Source organism: Watersipora subatra, chromosome 1 (genome assembly GCF_963576615.1).
Source record: "Watersipora subatra chromosome 1, tzWatSuba1.1, whole genome shotgun sequence".
Taxonomy (NCBI): domain Eukaryota; kingdom Metazoa; phylum Bryozoa; class Gymnolaemata; order Cheilostomatida; family Watersiporidae; genus Watersipora; species Watersipora subatra.
The window spans coordinates 22,253,324-22,272,434 of NC_088708.1; the positions used below are offsets into that span (position 1 = coordinate 22,253,324).

The 19,111-nt window shown below is 37.3% G+C and overlaps 1 protein-coding gene across 1 annotated transcript; it reads right to left on the reverse strand.

Moving 5' to 3' along the window:
- Positions 1–60: 60 nt before the first annotated feature.
- LOC137410483 (protein HID1-like) lies at positions 61–18,362 on the reverse strand. Its single transcript, XM_068095902.1, has 19 exons — positions 18,222–18,362; positions 14,632–14,727; positions 14,421–14,538; positions 14,156–14,313; positions 13,992–14,045; positions 13,277–13,445; positions 13,026–13,080; positions 12,568–12,769; positions 12,145–12,201; positions 9,474–9,614; positions 8,704–8,794; positions 8,292–8,443; positions 6,752–6,830; positions 5,670–5,834; positions 4,545–4,760; positions 4,044–4,135; positions 2,679–2,842; positions 756–914; positions 61–409 (listed from the first exon to the last, which is right to left on the reverse strand). Exons 1-19 carry the CDS (start codon positions 18,285–18,287, stop codon positions 346–348), a joined length of 2,298 nt encoding a protein of 765 aa, XP_067952003.1. The 5' UTR covers positions 18,288–18,362; the 3' UTR covers positions 61–345.
- Between the last annotated feature and the right edge of the window lie 749 nt (positions 18,363–19,111).

A 19,111-nucleotide genomic window follows, 5' to 3' on the forward strand; every position in this document is an offset into this window, starting at 1 on the left:
AAAATCTTTATCTGTTAAAACGAAGTATATGGAACCCTCTAAGTCATTAAACACACATGCTAAGACAACGATGGTGTGACTATTTAAGATATAGATGAAAGTGCATATAGTTGAATTTGCATGCAGTTGCAAAATGAAAACATGAAAATATCCATTACCTCAATACAATACTTGATAGGACAAAATATCACTGGAGTGATAGTCGAAATTATTTTGACTAGGAAGATAGGTTCACAGGAAGTCAATTCTACATAGGGATAAAAATATGATATCTAAATACAACACAAAAATACAATAATGAGTTAGAAATGAGTAGAGATTGTGTCTGCTTATGCCTGAAATAACTTATGTTCTCTGGACCTCAAATAACTTGACATCCGTGTCATACCAAATAGGAGGATCTACATTCCTACAACATAAAAATCGCGTGTGCAACAAATGAGAAAGGCATTAATAAATAGCTTGTCATGAAGGTGCTTCTTACATAGGATGGGTTAAAAGACAAAAACCATACAGCTGAATGCCATATCAGCAGTGCTATAAGTTTTGAAAAAGATCCATGCCGGTATAAGAGTATGAAGGCTAATGTCAGCACAACTGGCGAGGGAGGATTAACAGAGATAAATCATGATCTACAAGACTGAAAACTGCAATTACAACTACATAAGTTGTAAATTGTATTAAAATCAATAGCTATCATTGTGCCTTGTTCTCACTCAGGTACATATGTGCAATTAAACTACAAAGTTCTTTACCTGAGATAGATGATACCCCACATATAAGTACGAAACCACATCGTTGTGCCATGGTTAGCTTGATACTTCCGTATTAATATGGGATGTGGAACAGGCAGCAGCCCTACCAGCGTGCCGTGCTGTAGGAATTTCAGAATTTCTCCTTCATCTGTCAAATTCCTGTCAATAAATTAGTCAGCATTAACCAATACAATAGCCCATCGCACATGGTTCAGGTCCTCGCACATGGCTACAGTGGAACCTCGGTTTTCGAATGACTCGCAGTTCGAACAAATCGGAATCCGAACAAAAAATTCAAGAAATTCTTGCTTCGTAGTTCGAACAAAAATCGGAGTTCGAACGCCGGTACGACGCGTGAGTGCGTACGTGAGGGTGGGATGCTGAGCGGCGTACGGGTGTAGATCGCTCTTTCCGTGACCACCTGTTGTCGCATTGTCTGAGATTAAACAAATGTGTAGCAAATGGGCCGAGTTACAGAATTTCGTCGAACTCCACCACCCTGATAAAGCTGCAGTCACCAGAGTCATCAATGACTTTAACGACACTATCATGAACCACTTCCGAAAAGTGCTAAAAAGAAGGCAGAAGCAAGTGTCATTGGATAGATATTTTAAGAGAAAAGAACATCCTGTAGCCGAGTAAAAAATCCTATTCATAATTCTTTTCTTTATCCTTTTTTTTATTTTTACACGTTCATGTTAGTGTAATCTTTCGTATGGAAGATTACGACAACGCGAACGTACGATTAGCCTGGGTTACATTTATGTTTATGTTATTTGTGTCTTTGCCATTTTGCTTAACATTTTCTGAGATATACATTGCTTTTCATGTGTTGGTCAGCATTTTAATGTGCAATTTCATGCATAAAATAATGTATAAAATACTAAAAAGGTAAACATTCAGAGTGTTGGAACGGATTAAAACTTATATTAATTCTAATGGGAAAACCTGTTTCGGATCTCGAACAACTCGGTTTTCGACCAACCTTCTGGAACGGATTGTGTTCGAGAACCGAGGTTGCACTGTACATGGTAGATTTGAATGTTTGCAAACTGGAATAGAAACTAACATGCCTATCACTTCTTATGTTATGACATGTCCGCTTATTATTATAGCCCTCATAATTTGGTGTCAGGTTTAAAGTAGGCCACTCTCGTTGCCAAACTACCGAATGCAATTCTATGGTGCATATCTCAAGCAGGAGCCCAAACTTGGTAAGGTTCTAGCTAGATTCAATAACTAGCAAAGATTAACTCATTTAACCTTCCAATATAGGAAGGTCAACACAATATACAATACTTAATTGTATAAAAGCCATCTATAATTGATTGTGTGTTAAATTTCTTAGAAAATTGTTGCTTGAAAGTAGTCATTTGATAGCAAATACCACCAAAAAATAAAAGTACATATCGTTACAGCCACATCATTCTTGGTGAAAGTGCAAACCAAACAGCTTTCACTCAGCATTTATTTCGAAGTTATGAAAATATTATTGCTGCGGTTCAAAGTAGGAATTTGAGTAAAAATGATTTAAAAATCCATTTTGCTTTGACGCTATGAGGTTGCTATAAAGATTGATATTAATGAAATCAGCCATATGGTTCTATGTAATCATATAAAACATTTATGAGCCCAATGCCGAGAGTGCCTAATCTGCATTCTGGAAGGATTTGAGTTAGATTTAAATATCACTTTAGACATGGATAAGTTAGGCTTATGAAGCAGATTAACAGAAAAATTGAGGTAAAAAGAAAGTTTGGCATTAACATCTCATAAGCTTTTAAGAATGTGACTTCGGCACTTTTAGTGCTAAGCTCTTCAATTATACAAGCATTATATTGAATTTCATGAAAAGATTTTATTCATATAGTGTTATATAGCGTGTAGCTTAAGTTAACCATTATACATGTAACTCATACTAACTTATCAATGCAGATCTTTTCCACCTGAGGCACAAGAACCTGCAGAAGCCTCATGATAGTTTGAAGAGGTAACTTTTGTTTCCAAGACATGACCCATTCAGGTGTCGGTATGAACTGTCCCGAGCTGGTTGACTTGTGTGTGGAAGGCATTTGCTCAACTCCATCCTAGACATACCAAACAGATAGTCTCATTAGATAGTCAATCTACAACCAACCTACTGCGGTCTGATCTACTTGTCTCTCACCCGTATTCTAGGACTATCTTTGCTGGTTATACCGCTATATTTCAAGTTATGGCTCCCTCAGAGACCTTATGTTATGACTATCTAATGACATATGCTCAGGTTAAAACTGCAATTTACATACTAGGCAATACCTAACAGGTGTGTATAGTCATGATGTGTATAGTCAAAATACAGCAATAAATACTTAAGGTATATTCGCATTAAAATAAATACATAATCTAAAACTATGATAAACAACTGAACATATGCTTCAATTATATGTAAAAACCAGAATAATGAAGTACTACCCAGTAAAAAGGTTTTTATTGTTCCCATACCAGGAAGCTTGGCAATGTTTAGGTAAGTAGCGCTGTTTAGGTAAGTCGGGCTGTTTAGGTAAGTAGGGCTGTTTAGGTAAGTCGGGCTGTTTAGGTAAGTAAGACTGTTTAGGTAAGTAGCGCTGTTTAGGTAAGTCGGGCTATTTAGGTAAGTAGGACTGTTTAGGTAAGTCGTGCTGTTTAGGTAAGTCGTGCTGTTTAGGTAAGTCGGGCTGTTTAGGTAAGTAGGGCTGTTTAGGTAAGTAGGGCTGTTTAGGTAAGTCGGGCTGTTTAGGTAAGTAAGACTGTTTAGGTAAGTAGCGCTGTTTAGGTAAGTCGGGCTGTTTAGGTAAGTAGGACTGTTTAGGTAAGTCGTGCTGTTTAGGTAAGTCGGGCTGTTTAGGTAAGTCGTGCTGTTTAGGTAAGTAGCGCTGTTTAGGTAAGTAGGACTGTTTAGGTAAGTCGGGCTGTTTAGGTAAGTCGGGCTGTTTAGGTAAGTCGGGCTGTTTAGGAAGTAGGGCTGCAGAATGTCTGATAGAAATCCGTCCCATCATTTATTCTCTTCTCCACGCACACCAAATATAGTTTAGCCTAACTTAATATATATATTTTCATTAATTTAATGTTTTACTTTGCATTTTTATCATTTTTTTCAGGTTTACTTGCAAAATTGTTGTTTCGAAAAATTCTTTTGTTTTTTGGAAACTGCATTTTGACACAAATATTTTCTGAAATTTTCTTGTCATATCTCAAAAATTTAGTATGTCGAGCGAACCCTGAGTCAAGATTCCACTGTACATGGCTAACTAAACATGTTAGAAATACCTCTAGACTGAGCTCCCCTGTCCTTTGCGATATGGTGTCTCCATCTCCTGAGGGACTCTCTGCAGCCTGCCGCTCTGTCATGTTGCCTATTGCTGTGCATGAAATGTAATAGGAATATGCACAAGAGAATCGCTAGAGCAACAAGCATAATTGTAAAGAATCTTTAAGGGTATGAAGATGATGGGTGCCATTAGAAACCTTAGTCAATAACAGTTTGAAAAGACCAGCTGAAAAATATAGCACAATGTCTAATTTGATAAAGCAAAAAAAACAAAGGCTATGGCAGCTTTTTCTTTACTTTGTTTTTAATATAATGTTTAGAAAGAATAACTTTATTGCCTGTCATGTATGTATCACTGTATTTTGGTTGTCAAACAGGCAGAAGTACTAAGCAAATTCACATTAACACATAGCTCTCAACAGATGGCTTGTTTATTTAAAACGGAAAACGCTACTGCTGAAACAGTACGCAAAACAGTTGTACGTGGCCTGAGGCTATACCTGGAGTTGCAGCGAGTGATGGATTCAAAGTAGGCTGTTCCCCAGTAACTGTGGCTGAACTAGGGAGAGACTCAGAGCTAGAACTTGCTGTAGTTGTAGCACTCCTACCTCTCTTACTCAGGACTTTGGTAATACTAGCCTGATCTGTTGCCAGGTTGGCCAACTGGTGAAAAGATGCTCGTTTTCGGATAATTTGATATATGAGATTGCTATTGCCTGGATAATGAACCAGTAAACCAGTCGATGATGATGTAACAAATAAAATGGCACATCTAACACAAATCCAACACAAAGTTGGAAATTAGTATTGTATATAGGATGTAAAGCACACTTCTACATATAATGTATGTAGCAAGCCAAGACAGCTTTCAAACATGGTTGATACTAGCCTGTCTTGACAAACTGTTGTTTTTGCGGAGTTGTCCCCCGTTGAGCGGGTGAGCAAACAACAGCTTGTAACAAAATACGCACTGCACCCGATGCATCAGCTGCACTGAAAGGGAGTTGTTCTCTTTCGTCTATGCGGCTTGACCGATGTTATGTCGGTCGCTCCATTGGTAATCATAACGGATTTCGGGCAAAAATTTATGTAAAAACAATAAGATAAAAATGTTTAACCAGAGACCAGTCTTTGCGGTAAACTTTAGTAGAACTTAGAATAAATAAATTAAAAATAAAATCAATAAGAGCAAATAAAACTTACTGATACAAAAATACAAATAAAACTGACTGAGCGCACAAATAACAACATGTTTAGTTGCTATTGTTGCCTAAGTTCTTAAGTTCTACTAAAGTTTACCGCGGAGACTGGTCTCTGGTTAAACGTTTGTATCTTATTTTTTTCTAGATAAATTTTTGCGCGAAATCCGTTTTGATTACTAATGAAGCGACCGACATAACATCGCAGCCAAGTTGCATAGACAGAAGAGAACAACTCCCTTTTAGTGCAGCTGATGCATTGGGTGAGGTGCGTCTTGTGACAAGCTGTTGTTTTGCTCATCTCGCTCAATGAGGGACAACTCCGCAAAAACCACAGCTTGTCAAGGCAGGCTTGGTTGATACGTAAAATGATGTTTCCTATGCTAAAACAGGTCAGATGAAACAGAGCTATGGAGAGAGCCCTACCGTCAAACTGATATTGTATGAGGTTGTTGAAGACCTCTAGGATAAAGAAGACCAAATGGTGATTTGAAGGCTGTGCGTAGAGGAACCATGGGGTGCTGAAAGCCTCCAACAAATGTAACAGTTTAGCACTGGCAACCATGGAAAGTGTCTTCAGATATGGTGACACTGAAATAGGTAGAAAACAGGTTAAGCTCTGATAATAATATTAGTACAGTCATACCTCGACATAAGAATGTAACAAAATACGAGCAATTTGAGATATGATGAAAATTATGAGAACAGCATCACTCGATCTTTTTCGCCGGATCAATTTGAAAAAGTTTCAAGAAGGCCGTCTAAAAGTCAAGGTGACAGCAAGTCAGAGAGCGGAGCCAGAGATAGGAGTCAAATTGAAAAAAGAGGAAAAGCATACAAACTGAAATAGAAAACCAAATTAGAATTAAGTCAAGTGTAACATAAGATTAAAAAATTATTTTAAGTGTGTGTATAGTAAGCTAAGCTTATTTGAGTTTAAAGTTTATGTTATATGTATATTACACAGTGTCTCAAAAGTATAGTGTACCGCACGTGTTGCCGTGAAGTTTCTCTCACACCACCATTAGCCACCACCGTTGGTCACAAAGGTAAGAATTCCATACTATATTGTACATAATGTTACATTTTATTGCAGAACATAACCGCTAGATAGGTAGGTATATTTGTCACTTTGTGAGCCTAGGTGGTGAATTAGAAAAATGTTTTTTCATTTTAACATCCTGTTTTTATGAGGTTTTTTTCAGAGAATGGGAATGGATTAATTTGTATTTAGTTATTTTATATCAGAAAAGTTGATTTGAGATGCAAAAAGATTGACATACATGTACGAGCTCGGTCCTGGAACGCATCAAGCTTGTATATTGAGGTATGACTGTAATGGTAAATCTGAACAAAACTACAAAAGGCTAAAATACATGTGCATCATGTACTTATCATAATTTTTTTAAGTTTTTGAAACAGCCTGTTACGTTAAAAATGCTCGAGGCAGTAAAAGAAGACAACTCCAATGTAACAATGCCAAAATTGGTTTACAGCATGGTGCCTACCATTCACTATAACAGTCAATAGACAGTCAAAGAGTGGCTGGAGTTTCTGTTGTCCAGTTGTGATGATTTTGTGAAATACCTTCAATAAAAATGTGAGAAGATGAAAACTCAGAGTAAAGCAGCCTATCAGTAACTACGAGGCTAATGGTCGTGATGTGACCGACCATATACAACATGTACTACAAGTGTCTTCTATTGTTGTTGTGTTTCTTCTAGGATCTTATAGTGTAGATAAGTTTGATGAAGTTTCCAGTGAATTCATAAGACTAATGTTTATGCTGGCACACAATATGAACAATTACTAACATGACCTGTTTCACATGACTTATTGGAAGAATTGGTGAGCCCGGCGAGGTGAGCACGGCAAGATACTAATAAATAAGATAATGTTGCTTGAGTGCAAAAGTAATAAAATAATAGTCTAAACAGCTTGAAAAGTGGTTGAATTGAAATATTATCTTTATTAGTTCAATTAAACACCTAAAAGCCTATTTTCAACCTACGTTTTGACAACTAGCAATTTAACTAACTAGCAAAAATGTCGGCAATGGCTAAGATTTCTATTATATTCAATCAGAGAGTCTGCAGGTGGGTGTTTAAGAGGCTGATTCACAGAAACCAGATGCAGTTTTTGAACCAAATATGTTTAACAACCTGGCAAAAAGCACAAAGGACATATATGCAAAGTTGAGATGAAATCGACCAAAAAGACAAACAAAATGAGAAAATGAGATTTATTAATAGAGATTCTTGCAAATATAACTGCACATTGTTGATGACCTTAAGAGCTAGCACATTGTTGATGACCTTAAGAGCTAGCACATTGTTGATGACCTTAAGAGCTAGCACATTGTTGATGACCTTAAGAGCTAGCACATTGTTGATGACCTTAAGAGCTAGCACATTGTTGATGACCTTAAGAGCTAGCACATTGTTGATGACCTTGCAAATATAACTGCTAGCACATTGTTGATGACCTTAAGAGCTAGCACATTGTTGATGACCTTAAGAGCTAGCACATTGTTGATGACCTTAAGAGCTAGCACATTGTTGATGACCTTAAGAGCTAGCACATTGTTGATGACCTTAAGAGCTAGCACATTGTTGATGACCTTAAGAGCTATCACATTGTTGATGACCTTAAGAGGTTTCCCAAGCGGCTTGAGTTCCTCTACATAAAATATCTTTTGACAAAATTCACAAAGGTGAAAAATTTGACAAGGTATGTCAATAAATCTCATATGCAACAATTATAGTACGGAGCTGGCAAATGCATCGATGTGACAAGAGGGTTTTACTAAGAATGCTGTTTACATACTGTGAATAACAAAGCTATAACATATAGCAAAAGAGAAAGTGGCATTAGAGCATTTAGTTCAAAGCTAATAACTAAATAAAAAAATTGTGATTTCAAGACAAAATGTAAGCGCTGCAAACAAATGAGTAGTTCAAGCAGATAACCTCACTTTGTACATCGTTACTACAGTAGAGAGGCTACCTGCAACTACTAGAATTAAAGGGAAAATGAGAGTGCACTCACCACAATGAGAAGGTCGGCATGGGTTCCAGTGAATACAGGTATATCCATGGGTACCCTAACCGAATATGGCTTATTCAGTCGTACACCAAAGTTACGCTCCCCGCTAAGGAGTAGAATTATAAAGACTCCAATATGCACCATTCCAATCCTCGCTGCAAAGCAATCCAGACGCATAGCTTATTGTCAAACCCATGCTCAAACCATTCTCAAAAGTTCCAGATGAGCTACTATCCATCCATATATATTAACCTATGCACCACCAGCGATTCGTAACGACCAGACTCGGCGTTTAGCTTGCAATGAGTAGATTGAGTAAACAAGCCGGTATAAATGCAACATATAAAAAACGCACTGCTGTCAGCAAATCATAGGAGCACAAGTGCAGCGTGAGATAGAGAAGGAATAAACTTACAAGCATCAGCTCTTGCATCATTCAGGTGATAAAGAATAGGAACTAAGACACTGAGCACGTCACTGCTCTTCAGCACAAAATACATAAAATTCTAAAATATACAGAGGAAACGATACTATGCAGTAAATTGTTTTTTCTCCATGGAGAGAATAAGATAACTCCAATACGATCAAAGTTCATTTTATAAGACAAAATATATTGATATACGTACTAAGAAGCTAAGAAATGAAGCAAGAAAAACAAAACTTTAATAGCTTATAGATGTATTTTGAAGTTACTTCAACTTTAGATACTGATTGGAGAACGTCAACTAATGGCAGCAGGTGAATGTTCGTGGTTAAAGAAAAGAATTTCGTGCTCTATGCAAGACACATGGTAATGGCCTTGTGCTATCGGATATGAGAATCGTGTGCCATACCAAAACATCAAAGCACAAAACGTTGAACTAGTGAAGCCACAATTGCTGAGTAGACAAATCCTTAAGAGAGCTACGTATTTCTAAATTTGGAACGGAAGACTAAGTCAGCTTGAATGGCTAGTCAGCAGAAGGATTTTTAGCTACCAACAACTTTTTACAACCAAATACTTTTCTTGCTGCCAACCTGTGTACAAGGACTGTTGAGAGATGGACAAGTTCCTTTTTCTAATTTGTATGGTGCACGGTTTGAACCATTGGCATTTAACATGGAAGTTAGCTGTTTGGCCCTGTACTCCGAAAACATGTACCTTATTTGGTGAATTTAATATTGAATGGTGAATAATATATATACCTTATTGATGTCGCACATCTTCCAAAAAAGGACTAGCAACTCCTGGTAGAATTGAATCTTCTTACAAGAGCCAGGGAGGTAGGTCTGGGTGAGTGGGTTGTTCAACAAGCGGGTAATTCCTCTCAGCATAAATGTGAAATCCTAACAATTCAACAAATACGGAATATTTAAATACGGTCTAGTATAGCACCATAAACAACGGACTTTAAAACATAAACTTGTTTAAAAAATTGACTGTGCACCCTTTAATACAGCACGCCCTTTAATACAGCACACCCTTTAATACAGCACGCCCATTAATACAGCACGCCCATAAATACAGCACGCCCATTAATACAGAGCGCCCTTTAATACAGCACACCCTTTAATACAGCACGCCCTTTAATACATCGCGCCCTTTAATACCGCACGCCCTTTAATACATCGCACTCTTTAATACAGCACGCCCTTTAATACATCGCGCCCTTTAATACAGCCCGCCCTTTAATACAGCGCGCCCTTTAATACATCGCGCCCTTTAATACAGCGCGCCCTTTAATACAGCGCGCCCTTTAATACATCGCGCCCTTTAATACAGTGACACGGTGTGTGTGTATTCTGAGTTCTAAAATTTGGTAAGTTCACCACAGTCATCGCTTCGTGGAAAATTTCCCGCTAAATCGCCGAAAACTCCTGCTAAGAATACAGCAGAAGTGAGCTGCTAACTGCTATTGACTTGTTTAAAGGTTGACTTGCAACAAAATTCACATTACAGTTATTTGGTATCATAAGATTCACCATGTCTTACTCTGTTGTGTTGTAGGTGCAAATATATGAGAATGTGATTACAAGCTCTTAATAGCTAAAAAAGGAACAGTTAATCGCAGCCACACGAGACCGCCGTAGTTTGGATTCGCTTTCCAAAACGGCTCAAATGGGACGTAGTTGTTACAGGATGGTTTCTGTTTACACTTTCATGCAATCTCATTCGTCGAAATATTTTCACAAATATACTTCACGCATTCAATAAAACCATGTCTATTGTTCTTACGCGTCTATTTTATTGTCATTGTAATGCTGTCACTTTTAGCACTGATATCTTTTAACTTACCGTAAAAAATCGTTAAACTTTTTAACCTTAGCTCGAAGGAGTACATATCATTGTCTGATAATCATGACGAGCCTGTTGGTTACCTGTGATAATCGAAAAGTGCTGCAGAAATTATTTGCGAAGTATTGGGTCACATGATCAGAATACGACTTGACGATTAGTCCAAGCCGAAACAAAACTGTAAAGTAGCGAGCATCTATATTTGATACGGGGTCTTCGGTAAAACCTGAAGTGTTTGTCATAAACTAGTGCTACGATAAGTTTATATTGAGCTTTTTATTGGCCTTTCAATTCACGTGAGAACATCACGTGACAAGACGATAACCAAACTGTAATGAATATGTCAGATAAATAAAGAGAGTCCAATCTACGGCGGCTTTTCGTTTTTGACGTTTTAAAAGCTTGTAATCACATTTCCACGTATTTGGCACATACAACACAACAGAGTAAGACATGGTGAATCTTTTGATACCAAATAACTGTAATGTGAATTTTGTTGCAAGTCAACCTTTAAGAAACCCTCGAAAATAGCATCAGAAAAGCAACACGCTTATGAGGTTGAGTTTAAACTTGGGGCGAGTAAGTTACGCCATCATATACGAAAAGATTGTGGACACATGGGCTAAGGTAAATCCAGCCTCTACTGTTTGAGCTTTCAAGAAAACTGGTACTAATGTTGAACTGCAACGGGTCGGCGAGTCCGAGTTGGACAATAAAAATGAGAAACCCGGAATGATAGACAGTGAAATAGCTCGGCTGCTTAATTCGGGTATCGAGAACAAAAACTTCAAGGATTCTGTGGAAGAAAAGTGAATTTTTTATCCAATAAAGTTGAGTAAGATCACTGTTTTCACACGTTGTTGTTATTTATGTTTATTTTAAAATGAGTCCTATAACAAGGTGGGCCTTATATATTGATTGATACACTGATACAGTGCACCCTATCATAGATAGGGTGCACCCTATCATAGATATCATAGATAGCAAAAATATTATTTAATCACGAAAAGCTCTATGACAAAACTTCTACCAAAACATTCGCATGCAAACATGCTATTGCTTAGATATAAAACAAAAACTAGGGATTTTATCATCAAAAAACGTAAAATACAACTGTCCAAAACTGTAGAGATGTCATCAACAAAAAAGTCGACTTGACTCATTAAAACACACAATCACTATGATTATGTGGTTTGGTTCAGGAAATCTGCTTCTTCAGATGGTATTTAAATTATGATACTCAAGATAGACCACACAACGTGAATATTTGGTTTCACTTTTAACAAGCTTCACTTTTCAAGCTAAGATTAATGCAAAAAATCCTTATATTTAACTGATGAGTCACAAACATTAAATTATCTTCTCCTTAAAAACACCTTGAAATGAATGGAACCCTCAATAAGCAAATCATCCCCTCTGGCTGATGTAAAGAGTGCCTGAAGATAGAGTATGGTTCTGTTCATAAATGTTACATCGTCTGGACAATGAACTTCCATTTACTACTATTTGCAACTCATTCCTATGATGAACTAGATACTACCCAGCGCAGACACACGTAATAATGCTAGTGCACTAGCTTACCTCTGTTTGATGCACCCTCGACATGTAGTTTACAAACAGATTCTTAACACCACTTGTCTAAAAACAAAATATGATTATAAGTTGAAAAATGCATTCATCATAAACATTCCAAAAAATAAACATTCGATGTCGAGACATCCAGTACGAGATAAAGATTATAGTGACAGTTTTAAAACATCCAGCACCATCTGAAAGCACATTTTTGTAAATCGTAAAACGCTTATACACGCTCATTAAACACAGAAACTGTCAGCCACCTATCAAGTTTTCTCCATGCAATCTGACCTGATGCAATATCCAAATATACTACAGACAGCAACAACCTTAACAGTGTGATAGAAGATCAACAGTGGGCAACAATTCTCCAAATGGGTACAGTAAATTCAGAGTTGTCAGTTCGTTGTAGAGCACAAAATCCCATACCGGTGGCTGCTCATCATCTTTTGAGGATTTTTGATCTGTACCCACGTCATTTTCGAGGCAGACACACATGACCTGGAGGGCGATCTCCACCAGAGGCTCCCTGCTGTCGGATATCATCAGGTAGTTGTACGGCACTCCATAGCCAATGGGATCATATGAGCAGATAACATTCAGCAAGGAAGTGAACAGAGGCAGCGCGTGTCTACAGTTGATAGAACTCAATTGTTATAGTATGATTAGAGAACAATGGCTATCAGCTAAACGAAACAAAAACGGGATGAGTTGTGTGACATCGTAGTGGAGCGTTGATTAATGTCGGATAAATCCTGAGGTGATTCTGACAAATGAGTGAATAAAAGTAAACGCTGACATAGTTTGTACAATATAAAAAGATTAATGGCATTACAGCGAAAGAATACATAGCGATGAAATACAAATCATGTGTTATTTTAACATACCGATTTTCATTTGAGGTGAGAAACTGTATCCATGGATTAGGTGTCACCTCTGTGTCTACAATTACCAATTACTCTCATATATATATAAAGGCAAGAAGATTAACCAACCAAACACTCAGACATGACAGTTGGCAAAGCAAGAAGGAATAAATATATGTCTCACATTTAACAACTGCAGCAGAACCTCTCAGTAAGCTTATATACAATATGTCACCAACAAATATAGAGAAGGATTAGACTCTGATTCTTACCATTGTTCACCTGATATACTGTATAAGACAGACAGGTTAGAATCAGTTTGAGAATCTCAGTCTTGTTGGAATCATGAGTAAAGTTGATGGCAGGTGTATTGGCAAAGCCAACTCCAGCAGCCCAAATATACTCACAGCTATCTATAGACTCCAAGTCCTGAGCACTGTCCTAGCACACACAATAAATGTCTATCTATAGACTACAAGTCCTGAGTTGTACTGTCCTAGCACACATAACAAATGCCTATCTATAGGCTACAAGCCCTGAGTATTGTCCTAGCACACATAACAGATGTCTATCTATAGGCTACAAGCCCTGAGCACTGTCCTAACACACATAACAAATGTCTATCTATAGACTACAAGCCCTGAGTTGTACTGTCCTAGCACACATAACAAATGCCTATCTATAGGCTACAAGCCCTGAGTATTGTCCTAGCACACATAACAGATGTCTATCTATAGGCTACAAGCCCTGAGTATTGTCCTAGCACACATAACATATGTCTATCTATAGGCTACAAGCCCTGAGTATTGTCCTAGCACACATAACAGATGTCTATCTATAGGCTACAAGCCCTGAGTACTGTCCTAGCACACATAATAAATAACACATAACAAATCTATAGACTAGCATTTATACATAAGTAGAAGAATCAACCTTTAGGATACAGAATATTATAGAGAATAATTAAAGAAGTTATACTTTACTCACTGGTCCTTCCTTCTTTATAGGGTAAACGGTGAATTCAGGGCAAAATAGCAGATCCTACAAATATTATAAAAGCTAAATATAACATAAAACATAGCTGAACATCAAGTTATGTAACCTTTACATTTCTCTTCATAAAACTAACTGATGTAAACACCATGACTTACACAGAGAGCCCCGATGAGGGTATGCGCTAGGGGAGTACCACTCTCGGCGCTGACAGAGTCTGACTGGTTAGGAAGAGGTGACCAGAAGAAGCCACACCAATCAACATCCTCAAATATGTAAGGTATGAGGCGGGTGAGAAGGCGCACACAGTTGAGCACTGAATATATACAACAGGCGGATGTAAAGCAGCAGTCTACAAGTCAACATACAAAGCAAAACATGCGATTATCAATTCCAAGCGCTTGACGAATGCACAGTCTATACCCGTTTGCTGTTCCCGATGAGAATTACACATATTATGTGCGCCGGACACCAGTCGTTCTACAGCTTTATAACATAGTGTAGCCATGTTAGAGGGCATCTCTTCTCTCAAAGCTCGAACCTATAATGGTAGAATTAAGATTTTATGGTTTCAAGCAAACCATGGTCAGTCACATACTGTGTAATATATTACTACTAATATAGCAGGGTTTACCTCTGTTCCAGGAATAAGAGCGAAGACATCTTGCACACTAGTTAAACTCTCTGACCAAAATTGGCTCCAGAATGATTCATTATTGACTTCAACAGGCTATAACAAGATTGACACGATTTAAAAATTAACTTGCTACCCTTTCTAAATACATAGTTATTAGCAAAGTTGCTTTATTGACAGGTGAAATGTTTTCCCTACTAGATTGGATTATAACTCTCTAGCCAGCAGTGATATTGTTTAGGAACCCTGGGTGCGTTCATCTGCCACCTCGGCTTCCGTGTTTTAAACTTGTAATTTTATAAGGTGACACAAGCAAAGTTTAAATGTGTCATACATGTACATGCAGTATAGATAATAATTTATGACTTAAGAACTCTAGTCACAAAGATACACAAAAAAATTCCTGTCTATGCAGCTTGACGAAGACTAGCTTTGTTGGTCTAGTTCTTAAAATAGAAATTTTTAATATTATGGATAAACAAAGGGAAGCTGCTAAACGGTATATTCAGATCAGCTCAATATCCTATTCTGATTACCAACGTAGATCGACAAAGAAAGATAAAAATGAATGACAGGTCATTTGCGGCTTATAGCCTTTTTCTAACTAACATCTGTATTCACTAGCTTATAACTCAAAATGAAGAATTTCACGTTGCAAGCAATCTGCACATGTCTATCTCATTAACAATGATTTTTACATCAATATATAAATCGCAGTCTGTCATTTGGTGTGTCCAGCTATTAAAATTTAGGAAATAAATATCTGTTTCATGCTGGATTTGATCTCAGAACCTCTCAATCGGCGATATGCTAAACCCTTGAGCTACGCGAGATGGATTCATTGGGCGATATATATCGCTATGTGGGTAAAAATACGCATACCACTCCGCGCAATGTGATTTTATGCTTGCTCTCACGGTTCTTATTGCCATGTTTAAATTACTAGTTAGCTCAAAATAACCATTGGCAATATGCCAGGCTAATGGCAAGCAACAACATTAACTGCCACTGTTTTATAAGCTGCTTTTTAATACCCGTGCAACGCTGGGCATTCCACTAGTGTATAATACAATTGCTACAAAAATTTAAAGACAAATAAGTGGTTTATTCTATAGAATAAAACAAAAAAGCCACCAATCAGTTTCTGTACTAGAATGTAGTAGTGAGTGTTCCTTGGTTTACGGAAAGCAAATTTCTGAGATATTCCGATACAAACATGAAGATTTTATGTGAACTCATAAACATTTGGACGTATGAACATCAACTACCTATTCATCCCAATAGCCCTCCGTGTGTATTCAGAGCAACAACAGTACAACCACCATGGTAAAACTAAGAAGTAAGCTTACACTGATAAAAAACTCTGAAACAGAACAAAATATTTATAAGGTTTGATTAGCAAGCCAAACTGAGAGAAGATGAAGTCATTTCACTACTTGGCTTGCAATCTTGTATAGATAAATGCTACTGAATAACTTCTTTTTGGCATAAAGTTTCTGAGATTTGAGCCGAGACTACGTAAAGATGTACTCTTGATAGACACAATTTATTTTTTAATTTTACATTAAACAAGCAGTAATAACTCACCTTTAGATTTGTGCGAATAGAACCGGTGCAATGTCAGCAGCAAAAACAATAGGAGCAGCCAGAAAGAAATACCAAATAAATGGGATATTGGATCTAATAGGCAGTATTAGATAATGATTTCAAGTGATGAATAGACAATTATGCTGCGATGCAAAGTAGTATGAATAATACACTAAATATATTCAATTACAATTAAGCCTAGATGAGGTTTTTTAAGTCTGTCATTGACAAAAGGAAAAACAGCAAATCAATTTATAACTAGTCCTGCATGCATCAGTCAGTAAAATAACATATAAAGATTTGGCAAAATGCTCTGCAAGAAGATGCTAAACACTTGAGACTTGCTGCAGCCATGCTTTAGCATAATTTTGGACGTGAACTGAATTTTATGTGCCACAGAATGAAAAAGTGCCTACAGAATTGGTGTATTGAGCTAGAATTGAATATGGACAAAAACAAAAATTATGAGTAAGCATTTTGCTAGCAATGGCACTGTTTTAGAGTAAATGTAAAAAGCAGAAGTTGAGATATAACTTACTTCAAGTATCATTTTATTTTAAATGAACACTGTAATGCTGTTGAAAGATTATAAATATTAGACTTGTAGATACAGTCAAGGCAAGCACCAATGAAACATTGAGAATTCATAGACTCACAAACATTTCCTAAGTTTGGGTGTCATGAGCTGCTAAAATCGCTTGAGTAATTTTACGAACATTATCATAGGCATGGCGTTTTCAGTTTTATTATTATAAGTATAAACTTATTGATTATACATTGAAGCATATCAGTGTTATACTAAACATAAGCAGCATAAAAAACACACACAAAATTTTAAGCTTATCATCATTAGTATTTATTACCATATAAGAACAAAAAACATTGCAGTGCAAAACCATGTTAGTGGCATTTTTAAATTAACACTAAATTTCCAAAACATTATTATGCTTACTAGGATATGCAATTCGACATAACAATGCGCTAGCAAGTATTCCTGCGTGATACTTGCACAACAGTTTTTCGCTTCAACTTTTAAGTGGCATTGAATCTTACTAAATAACTATAATTGCACTTCAGTAGCCTAAATAGGTTATTGTGAGCCATTCATAATATAACTTAAGGCTTCTGAGTAACAGGCTGCTTCATTATGAAGTACGTAAGCCTACATGTATATCTAACAAAAACTGAGAGTTACTAGATTTAAGTAACGTATTTCCAATGAATAATTTGCAAAAAAACTACGAGACGCTCAAACAATCTTATAGAATCTATGCCGTTACTAGTACCGACTGGGGGTGTCAGGGTAGCCTAGTGGTAGCATCTTTGACTGTTAACCATCTTATGTTCGAGTCCTGCTTAATGTCGAGTTGACAAAAGGCTCTTAGCAAGCTTTCAACCCTAAATTGCTGGGTCTTTTGGATCAAGACTATAACTTGGAGGCCTCGTGTACCCCACTGACATGGTGGGCACGTTAAATATCCACCTCTGTCCTCATACCTGCCAACTCTCACGCATTGAGCGAGAGACTCAGGCAATCACCCCAAAGAAAAAATGAAAATGCGTAAGATTTTTGCCCCAATTTCCACAATTTTATATATACTATCATTGATACATCAATTGCCCCAAGACCAAATCTCACGCATTGCCCCACTCTTGGGTTGGCAGGCCTGTCTGTCCTTCACACATTGGGCATATGAAACGGCTACCTGGCTATGTCAGACTAGACGTGTCGCGAAATGCATCCCTTCAGATTAATCTGACAGTTCCAGAAGTGGTAGATACTGAGAACAGGGTCATCTCTACTCTACCATACTGCTTGACCCAAGCCCGCATCGCTAAGATGCAAGTCATTGTCAATTTCGACAGACAGAAAAACACTAATACCTAAATATTTTCAAACACAGACGTTAATATCCCATTCATAAGGAATATGAAAACTCGTAATTTTATCTGACTTCATGAACGTCGTTCACTTTTAATGCAATTATTATAGCCAAACCGACCTGAGTTTTGGAAGTGAGCTCAATTACAGCTTTTCTAAAAGTTAGCTTGGTATCAACGTTGCCCATGTCCAATATCGTGATTCTATATGTCAAACATCTGTTTCAAACGGTTTGAGCAAGGCAAAAGTGTTGTGGATTATTACGCCGGATGTTGCTCTGGCAGAGCGCTCCATTAACGCATGACTGTATTTATTATTACTCCTAGAAAAGAGATCAGAGGTAATAATTACTCAGGTTCTTAGATCAAGGTACGGGTAATGTAATAGAAGACCCGAAATCGCAAGATTCTGTTTAATGGAACGGGCAACGAACGAACTAGTAAGTTTCTAGGCTAGTTCCGAGACTAAGCCGTGGAGTATATACAACGTAAGATCGTATTAGTTACACAACGCAACCGACAATGGGTAACTGGACTTTTGGGCGACAGTCATTAGGGCGACAGACACTTAGGCGACACTTTCGGTTCGAAAGGCGACAACTTCAGACGGAAAGGCGACACGGCAGACAAACCGGCGACAATTCTAGACTAAAAGGCGACAAATTGGTTTGCTGTTTGGTTGAAGGCAAGGTAATGTACTGACAAACTATGAGATGCTGTCGTTGTGTGCTATGCTTACGTATATTTTTGAAACGTAGCCTTGAAAGTGTTATTGTTTTTTACAGACTTTTTTATAAATCGAAATTGCAACATGTATTTTTAAACGCCATTGGTGGGATTGGGATTTCTCTAATTATGCTAGCCCAGACAATTAACAAAATATTGAGGTATTTTTTCTAAAAATGCATCTAGCTTATTCAATTAAAACACCAAAACTTGTTTTTGTATCAGCATGTTTGTTCAAAATTTTTCAAAAAGTCACGTTCTCGGCTGAATTGTCGACAATCTTGTC

Coding starts and splice junctions, on each gene's coding strand:
- LOC137410483 (XM_068095902.1), bottom strand. CDS start 18,287: ATGGGCAACGTTGATACCAAGCTAACTTTTAGAAAAGCTGTAATTGAG. Junction 13,446..13,991: donor CTATAAAGAAGGAAGGACCA/GTGAGTAAAGTA, acceptor TGTGTGTGCTAG/GACAGTGCTCAGGACTTGGA. Junction 4,761..5,669: donor CATACAATATCAGTTTGACG/GTAGGGCTCTCT, acceptor TTCATTATCCAG/GCAATAGCAATCTCATATAT.